A 22,981-nucleotide genomic window follows, 5' to 3' on the forward strand; every position below is an offset into this window, starting at 1 on the left:
GCTGCGCAGCTCGGCGGCGGCGCGAACCGCCATGCCCTCCTGGGTCATTGACCGGTACGGGCGCAACGAGGTGCTGCGCTTTACCAGGGACATGGCGTTCCCCGCCATACGCTTCCCCAACGAGGTGGTGATCAAAGTGCACGCCGCCAGCCTGAACCCCATAGACCTTAGCATGAGAAGTAAGTGCCGCTGCCCTCCGTGCCTCGTGCAGGCTCAGAAGGGCGGTGGGGTTGATTGCCTGGCTTCCTCCCCCTTCCCCACCGTCCGGGGGCTGCTCTCCTGAGCCTGAGGTTAGTGCTCTGTTGGTGAAGAGACTAGACCTTCCAAGGAGAAGCGTTTCCSCGGAGAGGTGCCGCATTTTCCCCATCTTGTGAAAATCAGGGAGGCTGGAGTTCAAGGTCAGCTCAAACTCAGCCTGTGCAAGCTAATCCAAACCACGATGTTCGCTCTCGTGTCCCTTGCATCTTCCTGAGGTGGCAGCTGTTGTCAGTCTGTACCTTTGGTTGGCTCTTTGTATTTGACATATTTAATCAAAATTTGTTCTCGGTTTCAAGTTTTGAAATACAAGAAGGAAGTTGCCGTTATTGAAGATCTTACGTTTCATATTGAGAAGTGACCTTATGTATCAAATTATATTCAGCAGCCCTTCTGGATATCTGTGTGAAGCCTGCTGTTAAAGCTGTAGCTTGTATTTTGGATCTCTAATAAATTATTTTTTAAAAAGCCTTTTAATTATATACAGTTGTGGGTTTGATTATGCAGTATTTCCTTGTCTGAGGATTCTGGTTGAAAGACTCACTTGAACTACTGGGTCGCAACTTGGGTTTTGTGTCAGTGAAAGATTACTTGGAAGAAACTGTGTTTTCATCTAGCTTTCGAAGTGTCTTTACATACCTTTTACCATAACGAAGCAAGCAGACTTCCTCAAACATTCAAAAGGCCATACGTGTCTAAGTACAGGTTTGTAAGGCTGATCAGAATAGGTATGTGCATAATTCTAGACGTTCACACCATTTAGCTATTGCTTCTTGGATAAGAGTTAATATTCTTAGGATATGTTCCTTAATTTTTACAATGATATTCATGATGCAATGCTTATGGTATTTTATATGAAAAGGTGAATAGAAAGCTTGGAGTTCTTTTGGAGTCCTGCGATGTTGTTGCATGATGGAACATTTCCCACAGGCTTCCTAAAATAGCAGTGTTACCACATATTTGATGTTTTTATAACAAATAGTCACTTTGTATAGAGTCTGGTAAGATCATGATAGAACTTGCTAAATTGTAGTGATTTGTATTCTTACACATACTGTGTGTTATATGAGGGAAGAAAGAAGAAATATGTTAGTTAAAATTTGCCCTTTAAAGCAAATTTGCTTTTTAAATCTGTAAAATTTCAATACAGTTCCATTTTGGCATGCCTACGTTATTGTAGAAATGAGGAATACTTTGAAAATTAGATATATTAGATACAGATGGTGCTTTCTGATTGGAATTGTCTAGTAAATAAATGAAAACACAACGAGATGTTATGATTCATTTCATGTCTTATAGGTGGTTATGGTGCCACTGCATTAAATATGAAGCGTGATCCCCTGAAACTGAATAGTATGGAGAATGAATTTCCACTGACACTTGGTCGAGATGTCTCTGGTGTAATTATGGAATGTGGACTAAGTGTGTCTTATTTCAAACCCGGAGATGAGGTGATATAACTTAATTTCTTTTTTTCTAAAAGAGCATAGTTGAAGTATAACATGAACTGATCAGGTCTCTGGAATGCTTTCTTCCCTATTTTATTTCTCTAAAAAAAAAAAAAACCCTTTTTCGCCAATTTTTTTCTGCAACGTACTTCACTTTTAAATACTTGGTCCATTTCAGTGGCAGAAAGGAAGGATTTTATTTACTTGTAACTATGCAAACTCAAGATGCTGCTTCATTTTGACCGAAGATAGAATTCTAACAGGAAGAGGGATTATGTGTGTGGGTCCTCCCCCCCYCCCTCGCCAAGTTACTTGCTATTAAGAACTTTGATATAACTAGAGAATGATTTTTCAACTCCCACAGAAACCCTGGTATGGTTCACTTTGAACTTATCAGCATCAGTATAATGAATTTTGTTCTCCCTCCTTCCCCTACTGTCCCTCCTGCTCCACTAATCTAGGCTTTCCTTCTGTGGAAGTAATTTGCTTTTTTGAGGAATAAAAAAGGTAAGCTGTATTTGATAAGCAATAGTGAAGACATTTTGCAAACTGGGTAAAGATTTCTTTCATAAAGGAAGCTTCTCTCTGTAGATAACTATTATGTAAAGTAGCAAAAATTGATAATTGTTTTCCTTTTGTTTTTTAGGTATGGGCAGCAATTCCTCCATGGAAACAAGGCACTTTGTCAGAGTTTGTTGTAGCTAGTGGAAATGAGGTAAACCTTCAAAAATGTGGCCAAGAGACAAAACCTAAAATTGTTAATAATGGCATTATTTTTTTCTTCAATGTCTTAAGTAACTGTATCTTAATGCTTAAACTGATCTACAGTCTTTTGCTAATTATGGATAATCAAGATAGTTGAAAATGTGGAATACGTGGTCTGCAATTCGGTAAAGCTTGTTTAAGTATTTCAGTGGTACACAGAATCTGCTCTGTGACTTGGATACAATTGGTCTTATTTCAGGTGTCTTTTAAGCCCAAGTGTCTCAGTCACACAGAAGCTGCCTCCTTACCCTTTGTAGGTCTCACAGCATGGTCTGCAATTAACAAAGTTGGAGGACTGAATGACAAAAATTGTAGTGGGAAAAGGTAAGTAGCTAGTTCTGGTGCTAAAGCTTAGTGTTTTGTTTTTATACTGATTAGCAACTTACAAGATGTATCTTAACAGCGATGAAGACTGCAGTACCATGACATTCACAAAGGTCAGGTGGCCTGAAGGTGCTAGGTTCAGTCTACTCAACTACTGAGAGAGGCCCTTCAGAGGGAGATTCAGCCCAGGAGTCTGACTGAAGTGGTCCTAGTAACTTGCTGATGAGCAGGCTTCCTCTTCTGACTATATAGAGAATTAAAGGATGGTGTCCCTAGGAATTTATGGAGACTTGACTTTGCTGCGAGCTAGGCCAGTTGTCCAAATATATCCTTTCTCTGAGTTACCTTGGCAACTCAGAAAAGTTTCCTTGTCCACAGAAATGTGGTTCACTCGATTGCTTAGTTCCTGCATGCTCCGGGCCATTTGGATCAGACTGGTACTCCATGCTTTTAGGAAAAATAAGAAGGTGACTAGGTCTTACTTGGCCTGTGTGCCAGAACTTTGATGGGAACAGAAAGGCAAAAGAGAAGAGGAGAACATTCAAGACTAGCAGCCAAAGCAGGTAGAAAAAGTGGCTTTATTATCAGCCTATTAATCTGATAGTGGCAGGTGGATGGCACAGGGGGAAGAACGTATTGAAAGATTGGAGCAGATACTATTTTTCACCTGATAATTGAAATGTGCAGTTATTTTGGCCTTTAGATGTTTGTGGAAATAGAAAATGTTCAGAATGGAAAGAAGGGCAAAGGTAAAAATAATAGAATTGAAAAATAATCATTAAAACTACTACCTGCATCAGAAGTTTAGATCATAAAATAAGATTGCGTACTAAGAATCTGTTTGTCTGACTTCTTATCTTGGGGTTGGTGTTGTAATGCAACACATCACAAAGGACACTAGATTTATTGAAAGTCTTCATCCGCATCTTTAAAAGATACTTAAGTGAATGAGTGTTGGTATATTCCAGTAAATTTCATCATGAAAATATAAATCAAATGTTTGTTCTAAAGATAAAAAATATTTTGAGAAAATGAATTGCAGGACAACTTTGAGTTAATCTGCAGCTAGTGATAAATTTCTACATTTACCATCTCTTTTTTTATTTCTTCAGTATTCAAGCTGTTCAAGCTGTGTTTTGCTATTTTGCCTTTACCATATAAATATAATTAACCTAAAGATACATCAATAAGCTAATCTTTTTTTGAAGTCTTTACARTGTTCACATAAGTGTTTAGATTTTTTAAACGTGAAATGTAAACTGCATTTGCATTTAACATTGACTTTTACATTCTCAAACAAATATTTAATTATTCTATCAGCAAAAACATTTTCACATGTTTAAAAATTTATGATGTTTCCTATCTTGAAGGTTTAGATTTCAGAACCAACAGAGAATGGCTTATGTGGAGGTCCTTTTGAAAAAAAAATTGTAGAAAATAGAAAAAAATATATGTATATATAAAAAGATATATATATATTCATATATATGTATTTTCATGCTTACGTATATAAGCATGTAGTGCACTACATATGTGTATATAAGCATATGTAGTACACTAAAGTGGCTATGCAAAAGAGTATTTTGTGAAGTTTATGTCACTCTTTCAAGGCAACAATCTCATAGGGCAAGAATGTACATAGTGTTTTTTAGTTTCTTGAAACAATTTAGCATCTAATTGGTAAGAAGGTACCCACATACGTGATTTTATGTTGGTCTTTTTGTTTTTTGTAGGTATATGTATATAGCTATGTAGAAGGATGTATATACACACAGGAGTATGTCTTATTTTGAAAGAGAGTGTAACCTTTGATTAAAACTACTTCACTGATACTTTATTACAGTGTTAAGGCATTTTAGAAACAGTGAGATTTTTCTATTGCTGTATATTGTTTTCTTTGCCACTTTAAGGTGGAAGGGTGGGCTAACCAGAAATATTCTTCATTAGTGCAACATCTGACTGTTTACTGATCTGACAAGAGTAGCTACTGCATTTGCACATACTTTTGCAGATACTGTTTTTACAAATTTCATGGCTCCATAGTTACCTGAAGAATGCTTGAATTGATATCTTCTACTTTGCTAGACATTTCTTAACTTTTATCCTGTATCACTGTAATTTATTTCAATATTTTTGCACATGGTAAAAGTGAATGCTGTTGTTATTCAAAATGTTAATGACTGCTGTTCTGAAGTTCTCTGTGGAAAACACTTGGAGGGCTTCTCATATTTCTGAGGGTCCTCTTTCAGTAGAAGGATATACTCCTTGAACAATAACTGTGTTAAATGTCTTGCTGTATTCACAAAGAACATGATTAAAAAATAGAGCAGTTTGAAGAGTTCTTGATAATTTTTACATTAATATTAAGTAAAACTTTATATAAAAATATTGACTGAATATTTCATACATATAAGAATGCCAGGAGGAAATATATTAGGTTTCTGTTACTGTAAACTATTAAACATCTCTTCTTGGTTTATGTTATTACAATGAAAATCTGAATGATACAATACCCCAGGAAAATATTTTCAAAAAGTCTGTGCTTTGTTTCATCATTTTATCTGTTGAGAAGTGAAAAGTGAGTGTAGGATGTAGCCCGTCTTGATAGGGTATATACTTCTTGCTAAAACAAGAATAAACCCCAAGAAGACATTACTGATGTCATCAAATAGGATTTGGCAAGCAAATGTTTGACAGCAAGAGATGTACTTTGTTTATACACATGCAGCTGTGTCATTGAAAATTGTGTGTTGTTTACAGACTAGAAAATTTTAGTGTTCATTCCTGTGCTCCTCCATTCTTGTTTCTTGCTTGGTGGGCACGGCTGAAACAGGCCCTGGTTCTCCAGTGCTAGTTTCTGGCTGTGCCATAGTTCAGAGAAGGGTACACGGAGAAGCRCTAAGCTCTCAGATCCCATGGAGACATCTGCCGATTTTGTGGTCATTTGAAGTGCTGTAGCATCATATGGGACTTAGGGTGTGCTGAAGGTGGAAAGGTTCAGCTAAGTATTAGTAGATACTTAGTTGAATCATGTGCCCCCATCAGAAGGGAGCAAACTTTAGGGTCAGTGAGATGAACCTGTCTTTGTTCTTCTGGTAGATAAAATTAAATATAAATGTTGCTTCAGGCATCTTTTGTTGGAAGCATGGTTCTGAGCATAAGTACATTTTGGCAGACTGAACAGTGGCAGGCATTAGATTTCAAATTTTTATTCTGAATTTTGCTGTTTAAATGAGTGAAATAGGAGGGAACAGAATCTGATCAGTTAAGGAGAAACATATTAAAATGGGTACTGTGGCCAAAACCAAGTCTCTTAAGTTAATTCAAAGAGTGTTTGTAAGCTGAGACACCAGGCTGTACAGTACAGTTTTGCGTTCTAAAAGCAAAAAAGACTTAAAACAGGAACACCAGCTGCTTTTGAAGATACTGCAATTTTGCTGGAAAACTGAAGTTCTGAGAAACATGATGTTCCACAGCCCTATGCGAAGACTTCATCTTGAATGTTCCTTTTTGACCTGGAATTAGCAAATGGGTCCAAACTTGTTGAATTGTTTGTAGCTTCAGTTGCAAAACTTTCTTACTRCTTTCCTTTTTGAAGTTTAGCTATTTAATAAAAATACCTGGATGGAATTTTTGAACAGTGATTGCACTGCTGAAGGTAAGGTTCTCATACCTTTAAAACTGTGTTCATTTTTATGAAATTAGGATAGCTGTGAGTTATTTCATGTAGTGAAAAGGAACTCACTAATAATTTGGTAACAGACTCCTTTATTTTCTTGCTTGTTTACTGATTCCCACAGCCTGGCATTTTACAGAGTCTTTTTGAAATCTATGAAACTAGCAAAATTCTATTGCCTTTTTTTTCTTATAAAGAAAGAGACAGATACCTTATTTTAGTAAAACTTAAACTTATTTATGGTGAGGCTTCTTCGTTATGTTCCATATATTCTGAAGTTCATGGTCTCTCTAAATACTGTGATACTAAACCGCTTTTTCTCTTAGACAGTACCAATTTGTGTAAAATGTTGGTGAACCTGATTTTTCCCTAGGAAATACGACAGGCAATGCCAGTGAAGTCTGGTGGGCAGAGAGAGTCTTAACTGATTTTGTCCCAACCTAAGCAATTCTGCTTGGGAAAGTATGGACTTCTGACAGGACTTCTTGGTGATAAATGTTACTGCCTGACAGCTTCACTGGCTGGATTTAGTGGAAGGCACGTAAGAGGAAGTCTCTTTGGTTGGGCTGAGATAATGGTCTTAAAAACAAGTTGAGCAATGTTACGTCACATTAGCAAGTGTCTGAAGAGTCAACCACTAAGTCATTTTGAATGACGAGTACAATCTTTTGCTTCAAGTAATTTGATGTCTGAGATTTATAAGAAGCATTAGAATTTATAATGGAATTGTTTTATTATTCGATTTATTTAGAGAACTATTTTATAAATTTTATTTTTTTCTTACAGAGTATTAATATTAGGAGCTTCAGGAGGAGTTGGTACTTTTGCTGTACAGGTAATATACTGTGGCATGCCCAGGATGTGCCTTCAAATTATTCAGCATGAACAAAATGTGACAGAAGGAAACTGAGGGAAAAGATAGTTAAATAGCAAGCTAATGAATAATCTGCCAGAGCTCCAAAAGTAAAATATTTTGAGTTTGTTCCATTCCATCTTTATGTTTTACTAGCATAAGGTAGGAAGCAGGGAGCTTCAAAGAACGGTGTTGGGAGCGCAGGTAGCAAAAGATCACATTTCGGTATTTGGGTACAGGAAATTTGTAACTGGTGTATTTGAAATTTAGTCTGTATTCATTATCTTTCAATCCACTTTCTGCTCAACTCCAAAAATCTAAAAAGAACTTGATGTGCAAGTAGAAAATCTGATGGAAAAAGTAGATGATTGCAGTTGCAATTTTCCTTTGTATGTTAATATCTGTAGCTGTTTTTTGTGGTCAGATGTCAAAGGTAAGGTACACAAGTGTAGTGTGTWTAATCTGTGGATTAATTTTCCTTTGCTGTCATTCCCCAGCCCTTTTGTTTTCCTTCATTCTAGTAGCTCTAAACTTTGGAGAATCAACATTTGTTTTTGTTGATCCATTAATTATAATAGCATTTATAGCTTATAACAGGATTTAAAAATATAATTTATAATAGTAATTATAAAAATAATAGGGCTACAAAGATGATTAGAGGACTGGAGCATCTGGCCTATGAGGAATGGCTGAGAAAACTGGGCCTCTTTAGCCTGGAGAAGAGAAGACTGAGGGGAGGATCTTATCAGTGTCTACAAATACCTTAAGGGGGGGGTGTCAAGGGGAAGGAGCTGAACTCTCTTCAGTGGTGCCATGCGACAGAACTAGAAACAATGGGCACAAACTGAAGCACAGGAAGTTCCACCCTGAATATGAGGAGGAATTTCTTCCCTGTGAGACTGACGGAGCACTGGAACAGGTTGCCCAGAGAGGTTGTGGAGATCTTCTCTGGAGATCTTCAAGGCCCACCTGAATGCAACCCTGTCTAACATGTTCTAGGTGACCCTGCTTGAGCATGGAGGTTGGACTAGATGATCTCCAGAGGTCCCTTCCAACCTTACCCATTCTGTGGTTCTGTGATTGTGGAACATCCTCTTTTCATGCCTTCATTGAATTTGGGGATTTGGATGCTAATCAATGTCATCTCATTCTACAACATCTTTCCCTTCAGAATAGGAAAAAAATGTACAAATCAGATGATTGCATCCCTGTTTTCCATCTTACTAGACTATAAACATAATGGTCTTAAGAGGGCCACAGGAGATTTTTTAGTGATATACTATTTGTCTGAGCCATGATAAAGCAGGTATCTAAATGAGATTTTGATAAAAAGGCTGAGCCAACTATTGACTAATTGTGATTTCTACCTGCAGTTAACCTAAGTAAAACAAATTAATTAATCTTTTTTGACATTTACTTTAGATTATTGTGAAGGAAAAAATAGATTACAGAGAAATAATTACCAAGAATCCTTTACTTTGCTATAGTTTTGTGTACTAGAAGATAACCTGACATCTTCCCTATAGTCAATCAGAGATGATTTTCTTTTTTTTCTTACTGCTTTTAGTAGTAGGAAAGTTATTTACAGTGAAATATTTAATCAGCTGATAGGAATTAAAAATTTTTTAATCTCTAGAATGGTTAAATCTAGTGACAGTTTTGTAGACTGTCAGCTAACCAAGAGCTACTGTTCAAGCTACCAAATTCAGAAGACAAACTGAGACTTTTATTTGGAGTTCTGTTTATTCTGAGACCTGGTATCTGTAAGTGTCATTTATTAAAAGCCTTACACACCAACTTCTCCTCTCTCCCCTCCACCCAAACCCCACCCCTAAAATATTGGTGTTTTAGCCGTGTTTTGTTTGTGGGATGTGTGACGTCTTGGTTTGGAACACAGTTTTTCCACTCTCCTTTTAAAGGTGCTTATTTGTTATATAGATGTAATGAGATTTTGGCTTTTTAAGGTATCCTGTTTTTACTAAACCTTGGATTTTTTTGCTTTTTGTGCTTGCTTTTAGCTAGTGAAGGCCTGGGGTGCTCATGTGACAGCAGTTTGTTCTAATGATGCCAGCACTCTGATGAAAGAGCTTGGAGCGGATGATGTGATTGATTACAAATCTGGAAGTTTGGAAGAGCAACTTAAAACCTTACCCTTGTAAGTATTTATGTTGTTAAATACTGAGATAGTGGAGTTGGCAGTCAGTCCTTTTGGCTTTTGATTGCTTGAYTCTAGTCAGACTCTCTGTTTTCAGTTTCCCCCCCCATTTTAAAGCCTTACTTTCTAAAGCAAGTTCATCCAAGCACTTTTTGGATGTAGTTTGCCAAGTGAATATCCCAAGCACAGATTTCATTGAGAGATTAAGTCAGTTAATTAGATTTGTGGAGGCAAAAGAGCCCCCAAATAAATAGGGAGATTAAAAAAAAGACTTTTAAAAGTGAAGCTGGGAACTTGGGTTGCAGAAAAGTTGGGATAGGTAGGGTTTGGTAGGATAGTTTATGTATGTTTGACCTCTGGAACTGACTTGTATGTGAACAAAACATGAAAAGGAGATGTTCCTAATCGAAGCGTGAGTCCTGACTTTATTTATTTATTTATTTATTTATTTTGCATACACATAATATATTGTTAAAATGTCTAGGACTGGATCTCAAGACAGTCCCAGCAGCCTCAGTGGGAGCGCTGAGGAGATGGAGCTCTAGAAATAGTTAAACAAATTAGAGAATATAATTATGCATCTAAGAGTCTTCTGACGTTTAAGAAGGGTTTAAGTTATCTACGTTGCCTGTGTCTGCTGTGCAGTGAATGAGCAATAACCTATTAATTGAACTACCTTTGTACAGTTTAGTTGAAGGTCTTCAGACTTTCTTTCTACTTTCTGGCAGGCAGATTATTTTAATACATTGCAGTGACAAGTAGAAATGTAAACTACAGCCAGTTTCTAGAATAGATTAGCTTAACAATGATCTGTTTTTCCCATATTTTAATGATTTTAAGCCTGTTCTTTACATGTCTGCAGATTTGATTTCATCCTAGATAACGTTGGTGGATCCACTGAGAAGTGGGCTGTAGATCTCCTGAAGAAATGGTCAGGAGCAACGTATGTTACCTTAATAACACCGTTCTTAATCAATGTGGACAGACTAGGAGTGGCTGATGGCATGCTACAAACAGGAGTCACTATTGGTTCCAAAACTGTAAAGGTATTTGACAAAATCTATGTGCTATTTTGTATTCTTGTGATGGCATGGTAAAGTGAGATTGTTGCGTCCCCCAGTCATATTTTCAGATGAAAGCTCAAAAACAAAAGGAAAAGCCTGGAAATAATCATGTAACTATATTTCTCAGTGCAACGGCTTGCATGTTTCCATGATGAGAAGCATTGTATGCCCTGTATTAAATGTCAGTTGTGTTTGAAAAATCAAGGCTTTTATTCCTATAATGACTTTCTTGGAGGTGCTTGTACTCATGAGGTCTTCCTAAAATGCTTTTCACATGAGCTTACAACTATCACCACATGGTGATGACTGGCAGATGTGATGGTGGAAAATTTAATCACTGACACTCAGGTGGAAAGTTCTAAATGTCACATTGCTGGGTTTATTCAGCCTCTCTGAGAATGTGTATAAACATATGGCTTTGCACCATTTCTATCTTACGTAAGAAACACCACTATTTGTAGCTGCAGAGACAAGGTCGTTGTTTTTCTCAACTAGCTGACTTGTGCAATTAGGCACAAAATTCACCCTGATCCTATTGTGGTAATATAACACCCCTGTCTGTACATTTAATCCACATGCTTAGGTGACGTTTTTTTCAGACACTAGCAAATTATTTCTATGTTTTTGCTTAAATACTTCCCTAGTTTTTCTGTCACTACTTATAGTTCCCATTTCAATTTCCTCTCATAACTTAAATATTTGCGATCTCTTTCTTGCAGCATCTATGTAAAGGAGTCCATTATCGGTGGGCATTTTTTATGCCAAGTGGCCCATGTTTGGATGAAATAGCAGAACTGGTTGAATCTGGAAAGGTATGTCAGTAACAGTTATTTGAGGTTTTCATGCTGAAAGGTGTACTGCTTTGATTTTAGAATGCTATAATTCACAACTAAGGAATAAAATGTTATGAGATTCACAATGAGGAAAAAGAGTTAAGAATTGGCTTGCTCCAGTTTTGTCATTTCATTCTAATTTAAGTTTTGGCCTTTTGTGTGGAATTTAGGTGTTGATAGTCCGTAAAATCATTCTGCCGTCCCCTTCTCTGCCCTACTTCTTTTTAAAAACTAAGCTCAGTTATGAGGAAAAAACAGTCAGTGCTTGTTTTTTGTACCAATTGGAATCATTTAGCATCAGTTCTGATGTTGAAAAATGATGTGTTTTTAGAGGCCTTGTATGGTTCATTTGATCAGAGTGAACATGACTGTATATTCCTGCATATGCAAAATGCCCTAGCCTGGATGATCAAGAGAATCGTGCATAAAGTACACAGAAATAGGATATTCAGATTATTGCAGGTTGTAGATGACCTGCATTGGCAGAGTGGTAAAGGGAATCTTGCTTTTCATTATTTCACTGCTTGGGAGTATAAAGCTTGTGCTCATTTAGCACACATTGGTGACTTGGAATATTATGAGCATTCGTAAGGTTTTGGGAAGCTCTGAATAGTGGACTTCTGGGGAAGGCCATGAAATGGCAAGTATATTACTGCTTTTCTGATCATTTCAGGTTTCAGCTTGTTGTAAAATGTCTGTGAGAGTGTGCAATTGGTTGCTCAATTAGTGGAATATGTGGTGCTGTAGGTCCTAGCAGTGTTCTCTTTTGGAAGATTTCGTATTGGCAAAATCCCCAGAGTAGAGAATGTGGACAATTGCTGTTAATCTTTCTTTGTTCTGCCTAAGTAGAAGAAGCAGCAAGAGTTGGCCCTAACCGCTGCTATTTCTAGTATGTGAGTTTTCAGGCCTTCTTGTACTGAAAATCTGTATGCACTTAGAAAAATTTAGATTTCTCAGAGACAATTTGAGTGTTCATCTCCTTTTTTTCTGGGCACCATGTCGGACAGTTTGGATAAAAATAAATAATTTCTGTCGTGCTTAAGGCCTGATTACTTGTATTTGCCTCTTCAGTGCTGGTGACCAGAGTAAATTTCTTCCCAAATTCACCCATTCCTACCTTGTGTTGTCATCATGGTGCTGCTGACACAACCAATGGAAAGTCTGTGTTTCCCAAAAAGTAACCTGCTCATAAACAGAGATCGTAGCAGCAAATAAGCTGTAGTGAAGAATATTCCTGGCTACAGCTTTACACTGCTGTGCTTGACATTATGTCCAGTGCTTTAGGCACTATCTGTGGTCTAGAAAGAAACCCTAGAAAATGTTTCTTGTCCTTTGATCTCATCCAATTGCACTTTACCAAATTACAGTTGACTAAAACAGAAATGTCCTTGTCTTTGTGCTTACCATTTGTCCTGATTCTTAGCCAGTGACAACTTGTTTTGTGTTCTACTCCTACTTTGTATGCAAAACAGTAATGTAGAATATGTCCATGAAAGCTTCTTGGGAAACATCTGTTTATGCAATAGAGATAGAGCTTAATCGGTATTCATCTGCCCAGTAATCTGGACAGGTGAATTCTAATGCCATTTAAAATGTACGTCATACATATATGAATGTCCTGATGTACCTTTTGTTGTAAGATGATCGTGAGGATAAAGATGTTTGCTTAGTCTTTTATTCTGTGTCTGCAAAAACAAGTCATAATGTCAGACTGTTTATCTGCATAGTCATTATTCTAGCAGTATTTTACACTATTCCATAAAATGCTGCAACCCCCTATGCTATCAAAAGTATTGTATGAAACTCAGATGTGACATGTTCATATAGATGAATGTTAATAGGGGATGACTTTTATTCTCCAGACACAGGCATTCTCTTAAATGGATGGATCATACATTCAGAAGAATGGGTATTTGGAAAAAGGACAGGGGAGAACTACTGGAGTAGGTCCATCATTATTTTCCATAAGTGGTGAATAATTATTGATGTTTGAACTAGAGTATAATAAATGAGAGTTTAAGAAAACCCAACAAAGTGAAACCAGAAGACTTGGGGAAGTGAGCAAAGTGTGCTTGAACTTCTTAGTTTTCAGTGAATACAGTTTTGAGTAACTCAGATTTAGTTCCTTTAAAATTTCAATGAATTGTGCATTCTGTTACAGACATCTTAATCTGTGTGAGATGTGAATATGAGAGCAATTGGGGAGCTCCTGAAAAAGAGAGAGGGGCTTTTTTGGGAAAGTCATGATAGAGGACTCTCAGCTGTGATCAGTGAAACTTACTTTAAATGAGGGTAATTAAAAAAAGCTCGTGGTTTAAAGAGATGCTGTTATATAAAGCATAAAGCGAACCTTTGAAGAACATACCTGTGAAGCAGATATTATTATATTGATTTGTTAGTGTTTTTTTTTCTTCTAGTCCTTTTTTCGTAAATACAGATCTGTTCTAGTGTGTTAGGTCTTCCTTTGTGAAAGCAGTAATGGTGRATGATGAATTGGCAAAAAGGGCATTTTTTTTTCACAGATGCTTGGTTATCACACAGATGAGCTTTGCAGCAAGGAAATTTGTTTTTTAAACAGATTCTTTTTTATGTAGGACAGTCCTTTTTAATGGGAAGGAGAAGGAAGGGATTTGAGGAACTGGTATGGCAAGGAAGGAGAATCATTTTCCTTTTGTAACTTCCTGCACATTAACGCAATTCTGGGGATTGTAAAAATAGTGCTATTCCCCCCACCCCTCCCCCGAGCTATTTTCTTGTTGTCTTCTTGTCTTGCTGTTGAGATCTTACTAAGAGATAACAGTGAGACTGAAGGGCTGAGAGTTTGCTGGCAGAGTAGAGGGGAAGGAGAAAACAAATATTTCCTTGTCACATTTTAGAGATACTGGTTATTTTCTAATAACCATGACCCTACTGCAGGTTGTACTCTGCTGGTTAATTATTATCCTATAAGGATTGGCTTAACTTGGACTTCATCAAATCAGCTGATAAAGCACATGTCAGAAGCTAGGGACCTCTTTCCATCACAGAACATTCCTTATGAATTACAAGGTTCTAATCTGAAGACAACTAAAATCAACAGAGCCTTTAGTTYAGGACTTAAATTCCCTGGCAGACTGTTGGCTGAAGCATCATCACTGGTCTCTACTGCCAGATTAATCTGAACGGCTCATCAGAGACTAGTTTGATGTGTTTGTGATTAGTATTGTGGACCCAACACTGATAGTCTTGKTTTTTTTGCTGGTTGCTTAGTGCTTAACTTTTTGTTTCTTATTAATTATGTGCTGCTTGGTCCTTGGTGGAAAATATACCAAGTTCATATATGCTGCATCGTTTTTTAGAAAATCTGTGACTTGTAATTGACCACTTCGCCTATTGTAAGGCCTAGTAGAGGAAGGCAGGCTCAAAAAGCTCATTGATGTAGTAAAGGCACTAAGTATGTCCTGTGCTCCTGCTGGGCCATGTTAGGGTGTAGGTTAATGGTGCTGCCCAACAGAAGTTTGAAATTCTCATTTTAATTCAGTACTTTTTAAATGTGCCATAAGCATATGTGTGCAGTATTTCTGCTGGCTTTTTCTCTCTCCTTCTGAGCAAAGTTGCATCTGATGGGCTGCCAGGTGAAAGCTGGTTTCACAGAAGGAGGGCTAAGGCAAGGAGTGGAATCTGCGATCATAAAATGAATATATCATTCTCTGTATTGCATTTCCTTTCTAGGTAAATTTTACAGCACATACATAAGAGAAACAATTCCATGACTTTATTAATGTATTTTTTTTTCTAATATCAGTTATACTTTTTGCTGAACACACTAGATGCTTTGGACTTGGAGGCCTGTTTTTGTGGATTGGAAGACAAGGCACTGTTCATTGGCTCTGCTGCCTTCTTCCTATATGAACATAACTTTTTTTGTCCTCTGATTTCTCTATCTGCTAATGAAGGCTAATGCATTTATTCATCTTTGGATGATGATCTCTGAGATTTCCTGTTAAAATGTAGAATGTGATTGTTTTCTGTTGCTAGTCTTCACTATTCAGGAAGCAAACAACACAAATGAATATAGTCATCCACTTCGACATTACTTGGGGTTTGAGTTGTTTGGATGGCCATAATTTAAAATGATTTACCTTTGTTTTGCTAGCATAGAGTATCACAGCTTCTGGACTGTGTATTCTGACCTGTGTGTACTGTTTTGCTTCCCTCTTGTTATGGTTCTGCAAATAATTTTTCCTTGGCCTTTGGTGCCCAATTGTTGCAAATTTCTTTGATATGTGTAGTATGAATATCAAACAGCTAATGTAACATTTTGAGTCTTTGAATATTCTGCAAATCTGGCATGTGTAGATGTGGCCCTCCATGCAGAAATTCCAGCTTTTATCCCTATGGTTGTGCCTTTGCTAGTTCTTAAAATTTAAGGTGCCTCTTTTACTCTCCCTGGCTATAAAAGGAGTAAGAATTCTAGACATAGAGGTCTGAATTGATTAAAGATCCTCACTCCCTTTAGCCCCTTGCCCTGGTTTAGAGGGTCCTACTTCTCATTCAAAATTAATAAGCTTAAACCTCTTTCCCCCCCGCCCCCTTTCAGTTTTGTGCCTTCTTGTTGCAGTGTTTTTGCTTGCCAGATTTGTTGGCTAGAGCCCAGAGATGTTGATCAAGGAGAGGTTGCCAAAGAGACTGTTCAGTCCTATCTCTTCTAAGAGGAACCTCTATCTGCATCTCATTATGGCCACCAAAAACATATTGTGATTTTTATTAAAACACATCTGCTCCTCTTTTTTTAAATGATTTAGCTTGCTCATGATCTTAATGAAAATGCAGTGTAATTACATTATAAAATGTCTGTGAACAAGATTAATGGAAATCTTGCACACTGTAGAGAGATAGGGTTTTGTTTGAATATTCCCATAAACCATGATGCGGTCTGGAAAAATTTCAGCAGATACTAGGTATTTAATCAAACGTATTGCCTCAGCTTGATGTTTTGCATATTCTGTGGAAGGTCAGTACTAGTGTTCTGAGCTCCAGTCTCCTAGTGTAAGTGGGAACTACATCCAAACAATTACAGCACAACAGTGAAGTGTGGAGTCAATAAAACAGCTCATCTGAGTTTAATTTGCTGAGACCTGGGAAGATACTGGTCATGCAGAAAGTTTTTCTTTCTTTTTTTTTTTTTTTTTTATTTTTTTTTAATTAGGAGGGGAAGCATCAGCAAACTTAGGAAGAAGGAAAGCATATATAGGAAGTATAACTGTCCTAAAGACTCTTCTGTCTTGTTCGTATGGTGGTGTTGCCCCAGTTAGGTTTAATTACCAGCTCTAGCATAAGCAGCAATATAGCTGCCATGAACACGACTGCTGGAGGATTCCAGAACAGATGGTTGCTCTTTCTGCTGGTTAATAGCTTTTTAGCAGAATTCAGCAGGTGACTAAGTCCAGAACTTTCTTCCCCTTGAAGCCTTCCTCTTGACTAGCCTGGCACTTGCTACACTTTTGGGCTGGTTCCATTTTCTTGCTGCTCTTCACTGTATTGTTGAGGCAGGGACAGTTAACAAACAAGAAATTTTTAAGCCCACTACACCCTCTGAACCATAGCCTGCCTAACTGGGATTTGCCTCTTAACATTTTAATAGTCCTGAATAATACTCCCATGTTACTGTGGACTGTTGCTGCATGCTTGATATTAGAGAATGCATAAACAAACAAAACTCCCTAATACAGTTGTTTGTAGGAGGACTGTGGGAACAGGTCCCAGGACTCTTGCCTTCCATTCTGGTGTCTTAACCACTGCACCATTCTCCTTATCTGTGTATTTGATTGCTTTTACTTGTTAGGCACTTCTAGAATAGTTACTTGAGTTCTGGGCCAGAAGTACCAAGTACCTGAACTCCTTGATGTGTTCTCGGAAAATGTGCATATTCTCTGAAATATAATTTCATCTAAAAATGGTACTCTGCAGCTGCAAAGCTATCCRTAGGCCATGTGACTAGAGCCGGCCATTCCAGAGGACAGGAAATTCCCTTAATCTTTGTTTTTCATGAGTGTTGACTCTAAAACTTATTGATGACAATATGAAACTCAGCACACATTCTTGCATGTCATTTTATGGGAAGGGAAGGATGAAGAAAGGGGTAGGATTAAGAYCCAAGGAATGTGGGACTTGAATGTAACAGGAAGGGAGATGCTCAGCTAAAGGGGAGAAATGGCAGGAGCAGTGGTATCCCAAAGGTTAGCATTTTTTTCCATGAGATGACTATAAAGTGCTGCATAAATAACTAAATGTTTAGTTCCAGGAAAGAGACTGTTSTTTGTAAAAATTGCTGTGCCAACCTCTCATTGTCATCAAAGGAGACACATTGAAGGTTGAAGAGTTTCAAGTTCTGCATTTGTACCTTGCGCTTACAGCACAGTTGGGCATGGTGCTTGGTCATTGCTGGAGGAGAGCCTTTATCTTCTACTTGGCTAGCCAAAATGGCAGGATAGTCATTTCCATTAAAAAAGACCTCAAAAGGATTTTGAGATCTGTCAGAGCACATTTCTGCTCTCACTGTGTGAACGTGCAAGTACCCTTTTCCAAAGGATATGCATRCAATATACATGCAAAGGACATGACCAGACTTACGGCCAAGACATAACTAGCAYGTGTATTGGGAGGCAGCAGCTGGGAGGGAGGCACTCTGCAAAGCATGGCTGCCCTGCAGTTTTGACACAATCATCCTTTACAAGCACAGGGAAGAGCCACTGCACTGTCACTGCCCTTGGAGCAAGGGGACTTGTTTCTGTTCCTTCTTGAGCTAAGTTTTATATGACCTGTGAGTTTGGGTCTTCTTGCAATAATGTYAAGGCTCTTGCTCTCCCTCCAGTGGTAGGAAGCAGCTCCAAACTAACTGGAACAACTTGCTAATATGAGGGTCAAAGCCATCTTCGTTCCCTTTTAATGTTTTTTTCTTTTTCCCTGCTAATAAATTCAAACCAGGACCTTGCTAGCACAGTAATGGAAGCCTCCAAGGGAAGGCTTGAATTTGCCAGTAGTGGGAGAAATGTGTTCTTGCTGACCARTCTACTCTTGCCTGCCTCTCTTCACAGCCTGCTGTATTCAGAGCAGGAATGGCTGTGGATATCACTTCAGTGCTTTCTGTAGTATGCTGCTCATGCCTGTATCAGCATCAGCAATTGCTCTTTTTATTTTTTCCAAACACATGAGTTCATTTTGAGAGACCTGAGATTCATTTCTATAGTATGTTCTGCGTTGGAGAGAATGAAGAGGAAGAAACTATCTTTCAGCCTCAATCTGTTTTCAGATAAACATTTCAGTGCGGGTGTGTATAATCCTTTCTCTCCYAGACTTTAGTTTAATCCTTTTTCCCTGAACAAATAGGTGTCCTCTGGCAAGGAACTGATGTGTGGCYGTAAATAGGCAGTGTTTTTATTATCCTGTTAATCTCCATTTATTATCACACATTCAACAAACAGCAGACGCTCCCCTACTTGTTTGTCTGTTCACAGGAAGAAATTTTATCTTAGTCAGTGGATTATGGCAAAGGCTGAGTGAATCACTGTGCTGGGACATGGTCAGCCCTTTCAGGGTTATTCAAACAATGGGGCTGATCAGCCAGCCAGATAAAATGTTTAATGCTCTAGATTGTCAGGATCATCAATTCAGTATTCATAGCATTGCCTAAAGCCAGTGTTAAAATGGTGCTAGAGGTTACATCAGTGCAGCAGATGAGCTCTGAGTGTTTGGTGGTTGCAGTACACATGGTGTTTTGAACTGTTAGACTGAATTCAGGCTTCCTCTGATCCCCTGTGTCACCACTTTTCAAAYGTGATGCTTTGAACTTTATGTAATACATTGAGGACATAATGTATGTAGTTCTGTCAGTGTTATAAGCTGCAGCCTATGATAACTGACTGAAGGTAGCAGGATGTTGAAATGTAATAGTCTTCTTGTTCACCTTTTCTCAACTATGGTGTGTCTGAAAGCTTCCCGGTCCCAGGCTGCGGAACTGCCTTCTTCCTCTAACAAACACCTCTCCTCCCCTCCCCTCCCCTCCCAGCCTCTTACCCTGCTAGGGTCATCTGTGTCCAAGTTCCAGGAGGCTGAGTTTCTGTATTCCTGTTTTCTCAACTGAAGCAAAGATTTGCATGCAACTGCCGTTAACAATAACTGCTTGYACAAGTACCGTGCTTGTGCTTGGTTCAATGGAGTTACTGAATTTTCTTTTTTTTTTTTTTTTTCTTTTTTTCCCCACGCTTCTGCTATTAAGGCAACGGTTGGTCTTCCTGAAGAGTCACTGCTGATCGGCAGCACGTTCCGCTTGCTGTTAAGTCACAGCAGCTGCAGTTTACTCAAATGCTCAGTTTACCCAAAGACRTTACCTCATTCAGAGCTTTTGTTGCTCTGAGTCCATGTCCATGACTTTGCTGATGCCAGAGGCAGCATTTCCATTCTGCACTGGGTGCTGGCCAGCCACTATTATTTTTCTTCAACTTGGCCATTTCTGCCTTATGTTTCTTCCCCAGTTGACCTGCAGAAAGTGTTATGCACCATCTTTCTCATACTTGTTGCTCATTTTGCTAGAGGTCTACCTATATAGATTGTCCTGGCTGAACGACGGGAAGAAATTAGCCAGCCTTGTGCCCTGAAGCATGGCAAGTGAATATTTATTTGTACAGTTGCTTTCGTAGTGAATCAAATGCTAATTCTAACCTTTTCTTTGAAGGAGTTCACTTAATTCTGCTTTTATGTAATATAAAGTTCCACACAACTACTAGGCTTGCCCTGACAGACTCAAAAGCAAAATCATAGTGACAAGATTAGGAGATACTGCAGTGTAATAATTTAATCATTGACAACTTGCATTATCACATAACCAAAAATAGCAATTATTCTAGTGCAATAATTGGGCTTTAAGATAGGGTACTGCATATGAATAACAAAAAAATGAACAAAGATGAGAAAATGTGTCCGTGTGAGCATTGGTGGCTGCTAGATGGCATTTGTTGAGCTGCTGTGGCAGGTGTTAGGTTGTCAGGGTCCTGACTGGAAAATATGCACATACAGAAAACTTTTCCTTGGTAGTGGTGCACATTCACCTTGTAAGCAGCATGTCTGAAAACAAATCCCTGCTTCTGGTAAAAGTAGAGCTTTTAAAAGAAGGCATTGTCACTGAAGCTGGCAAATTAGTCAACTCCTTACTGCTATTTTACTCCTTTTCTATTTAAAGCAATGCATGTCTTAGCAGGAGAGAGCAGTTACAAATTCTGAAGAATGCCATGAGATAGTTTGTGCTAGCAGCTGAGGGGGGGAAAACCCTGAAGATATTTTCAGTAATACAGTTAACAAGTACTTTTTCCTAGCAGAATAAATAGGATTTTGGGTAACTTATTTAAATTCTGATCTCTGTAAGAGCTAGCTGCAGACTTATCTAGTGTTAATGTTTTTTCTCTAATAAGAGCATTAGGATCAGTGCAGTGATGCAAGAGCATGCATCAAACTGATGTGAGGGGTGCTATGGTAGGAGAYCCACCTCAGGGAGGGTGTTTGGAGGACTTGTGTATACAGATCTTTTGGCCTCCAGAAGGATGGCTCAGCACTTGATGCTAGAGAAGGTGACTTCTCTTGGACCAGTAGTGAGAAGTATTTTTCAGAAGCAGTTTTTTTTTTTTTTTTTGGCCTCCATAGGTGTACTACATTGTCTTAAAATAAAATGCTTGAAGGGTTTTCTGGCTCCTGAGTTAGAGATGGGAACAGTATGGTGAATATCACCTTCATTATTAGAGATGACACTGAAGCAATCCAGAAGGCTACTCTACAAAATTAATGTCAAAATATCAATTGATGCAAGCTGGGCTTAATGATCTATGTATATTGGAATACACAGTGGTTGAGTTTTTTAAGTGTGTCTAAATGATTCAGCAACAAATGCTAGTGGATTTCTGTACTTCAGTTGTAGCCAAGTCTTTTAAAGGTACTGAGACATACTGATGCAGAAGGGTACTAGATTCACAGGCATCTTTAAAATATCTGAGCCTTGAAAATTCTTGTGTAACATAAAAAACAGCTTGGGAATAAAACAAAAAAAATGTTCACCTTCTTCCTCACTTCATTTTAGACAACAAAGTTGAACCACAGAGTGTGACAGCTTTTAACAGACTTGTAGGTTTACAGCRTTGCATGGTGACTGTGTTGTTAGGGTCCCAGGTTACGGCTTCTAACTGTGCTAGGAGAGATTTTTCAATACTTGGGCAGACAGCTGTAGAAAGCTTTCTCCTACACTGCATGCAGGGCTGTCCTTGGAAAAATCTAGAAGCTAAGGATTACATCAAGTTTTGCAGCTCTGCCTTAAAGGTAATAAAAACTTTCCCCTTTCTTTATGCAGTTTTGGAATGTGAAGGTGATATGAGGGCTCGTGATCTGCTAGATCATTCTATTCCTAATGCAACGACTCTTCTTGTTTATTCTGCAGATCCAACCAGTTATCGATCAAGTCTTCTCTTTTTCTGAAGTTCCAAAGGCCTTTCTGAAATTGGAAGGAGGACATGCACGTGGAAAAACAGTGATCAATGTCATTAATAAAAAATAAAGGTATCTCTAATGATTGTTCTGTCTGCAGTCTGTCCTTAACTGGTAAATGACACTTGAACATGAATTGGTATATAGAAACTATTATTTCTGAATCTTAGGGTGCTCAGAAAAAGGATGCATCACTTAAAAATGTGTTTTAGAAAAGCCTCTTCGATTCCTTTCTACTTGACTTGTAAATAAAGCTGTGGAACAAATAAACAGTACTATTCTTTCAGGAATTTCTAAATAAAAACCATGTTCAAAATGTAGTCTCAACTCTTGCAGGACACACTTGCTCTTGGGTGTAAAAGGAACAGTCGGCAGTACTTTTAATGTGTAGGGCTGTGGAACTTTTTTTTTCCTAGATATGGTTTGGCTAAGTACCAAAATAGTATATAGATAACCACCATGTAAAGTATTGTTAGTACTGAATAATAAACAGTAGTCAACAATTTTTAAACAGGATTCATAGTAGTGGTCATAGCTTAAATGCTAATGCTAATTACCTGACATGGTAATGTAATAAATCCTTGTCAATACAATCATATGGAGGTGAGCAAGTTCTATCAATAGGTATGTTTAATTGCTTTGAGTTTCCATAAGAAGGAGCTGTCTCCATTCCTTCAGGTTATATAAGAGACACCTATTAGAATGAGGAGGAAAAAAGTGAACTCTCCACAGAAGCATACTTATATCTAATTGCTGACAAGAAACTTGTGCTGTCTTTTCTTCCTTGGCCTTCCATATTATTTAGCTTTACTGATGTATAGTGTTTGACTCAGCCTACTTTATCCTCAGAACCTGTACACTTCACCTGTATTACGTACAGTCACATTGCTGTCTGAAGGCTGGAATTTAGCTTGATACACTTACTTTCACCGAATCTCTTAGCATAACTGATCTGAGCAGACATATGAAACAACCTCAGTCTGCCAAGGATAATTATTCTAGTGGCCAAACTCATGGTACAGATCCAGCTGACTATAGAGTTCATGTAGGTGAGCCAGAGGCGCTTCTGTCACCAATCAGGAGCCCCTGCTCCTTCCATKCC

General features: G+C 38.1%; 2 protein-coding genes across 2 annotated transcripts in view; one reads left to right on the top strand and one right to left on the bottom strand.

Annotated features, from left to right (window-relative positions):
- The window catches only part of QRSL1 (glutaminyl-tRNA amidotransferase subunit QRSL1), a 15,993-nt gene extending 15,960 nt beyond the window's left edge, over window positions 1-33 (bottom strand). Inside the window, exon 1 of the mRNA XM_085306964.1 lies at window positions 3-33. Within this exon, the coding sequence (XP_085163090.1) occupies window positions 3-33 (31 nt within the window). The remainder of the gene's footprint in view (window positions 1-2) is intronic.
- Window positions 7-21,965, top strand: RTN4IP1 (reticulon 4 interacting protein 1). The gene is made up of 9 exons (XM_085306918.1): window positions 7-179; window positions 1,555-1,706; window positions 2,350-2,418; window positions 2,668-2,792; window positions 7,255-7,303; window positions 9,340-9,476; window positions 10,339-10,522; window positions 11,260-11,352; window positions 21,833-21,965. Exons 1-9 carry the CDS (start codon window positions 32-34, stop codon window positions 21,947-21,949), a joined length of 1,074 nt encoding a protein of 357 aa, XP_085163044.1. The 5' UTR covers window positions 7-31; the 3' UTR covers window positions 21,950-21,965.
- The last annotated feature ends 1,016 nt before the right edge of the window (window positions 21,966-22,981 follow it).

The sequence above is a fragment of the Rhea americana genome, unplaced genomic scaffold (assembly GCF_003343005.1).
Source record: "Rhea americana isolate MKP2758 unplaced genomic scaffold, rheAme1 scaffold_25, whole genome shotgun sequence".
Lineage (NCBI taxonomy): Eukaryota > Metazoa > Chordata > Aves > Rheiformes > Rheidae > Rhea > Rhea americana.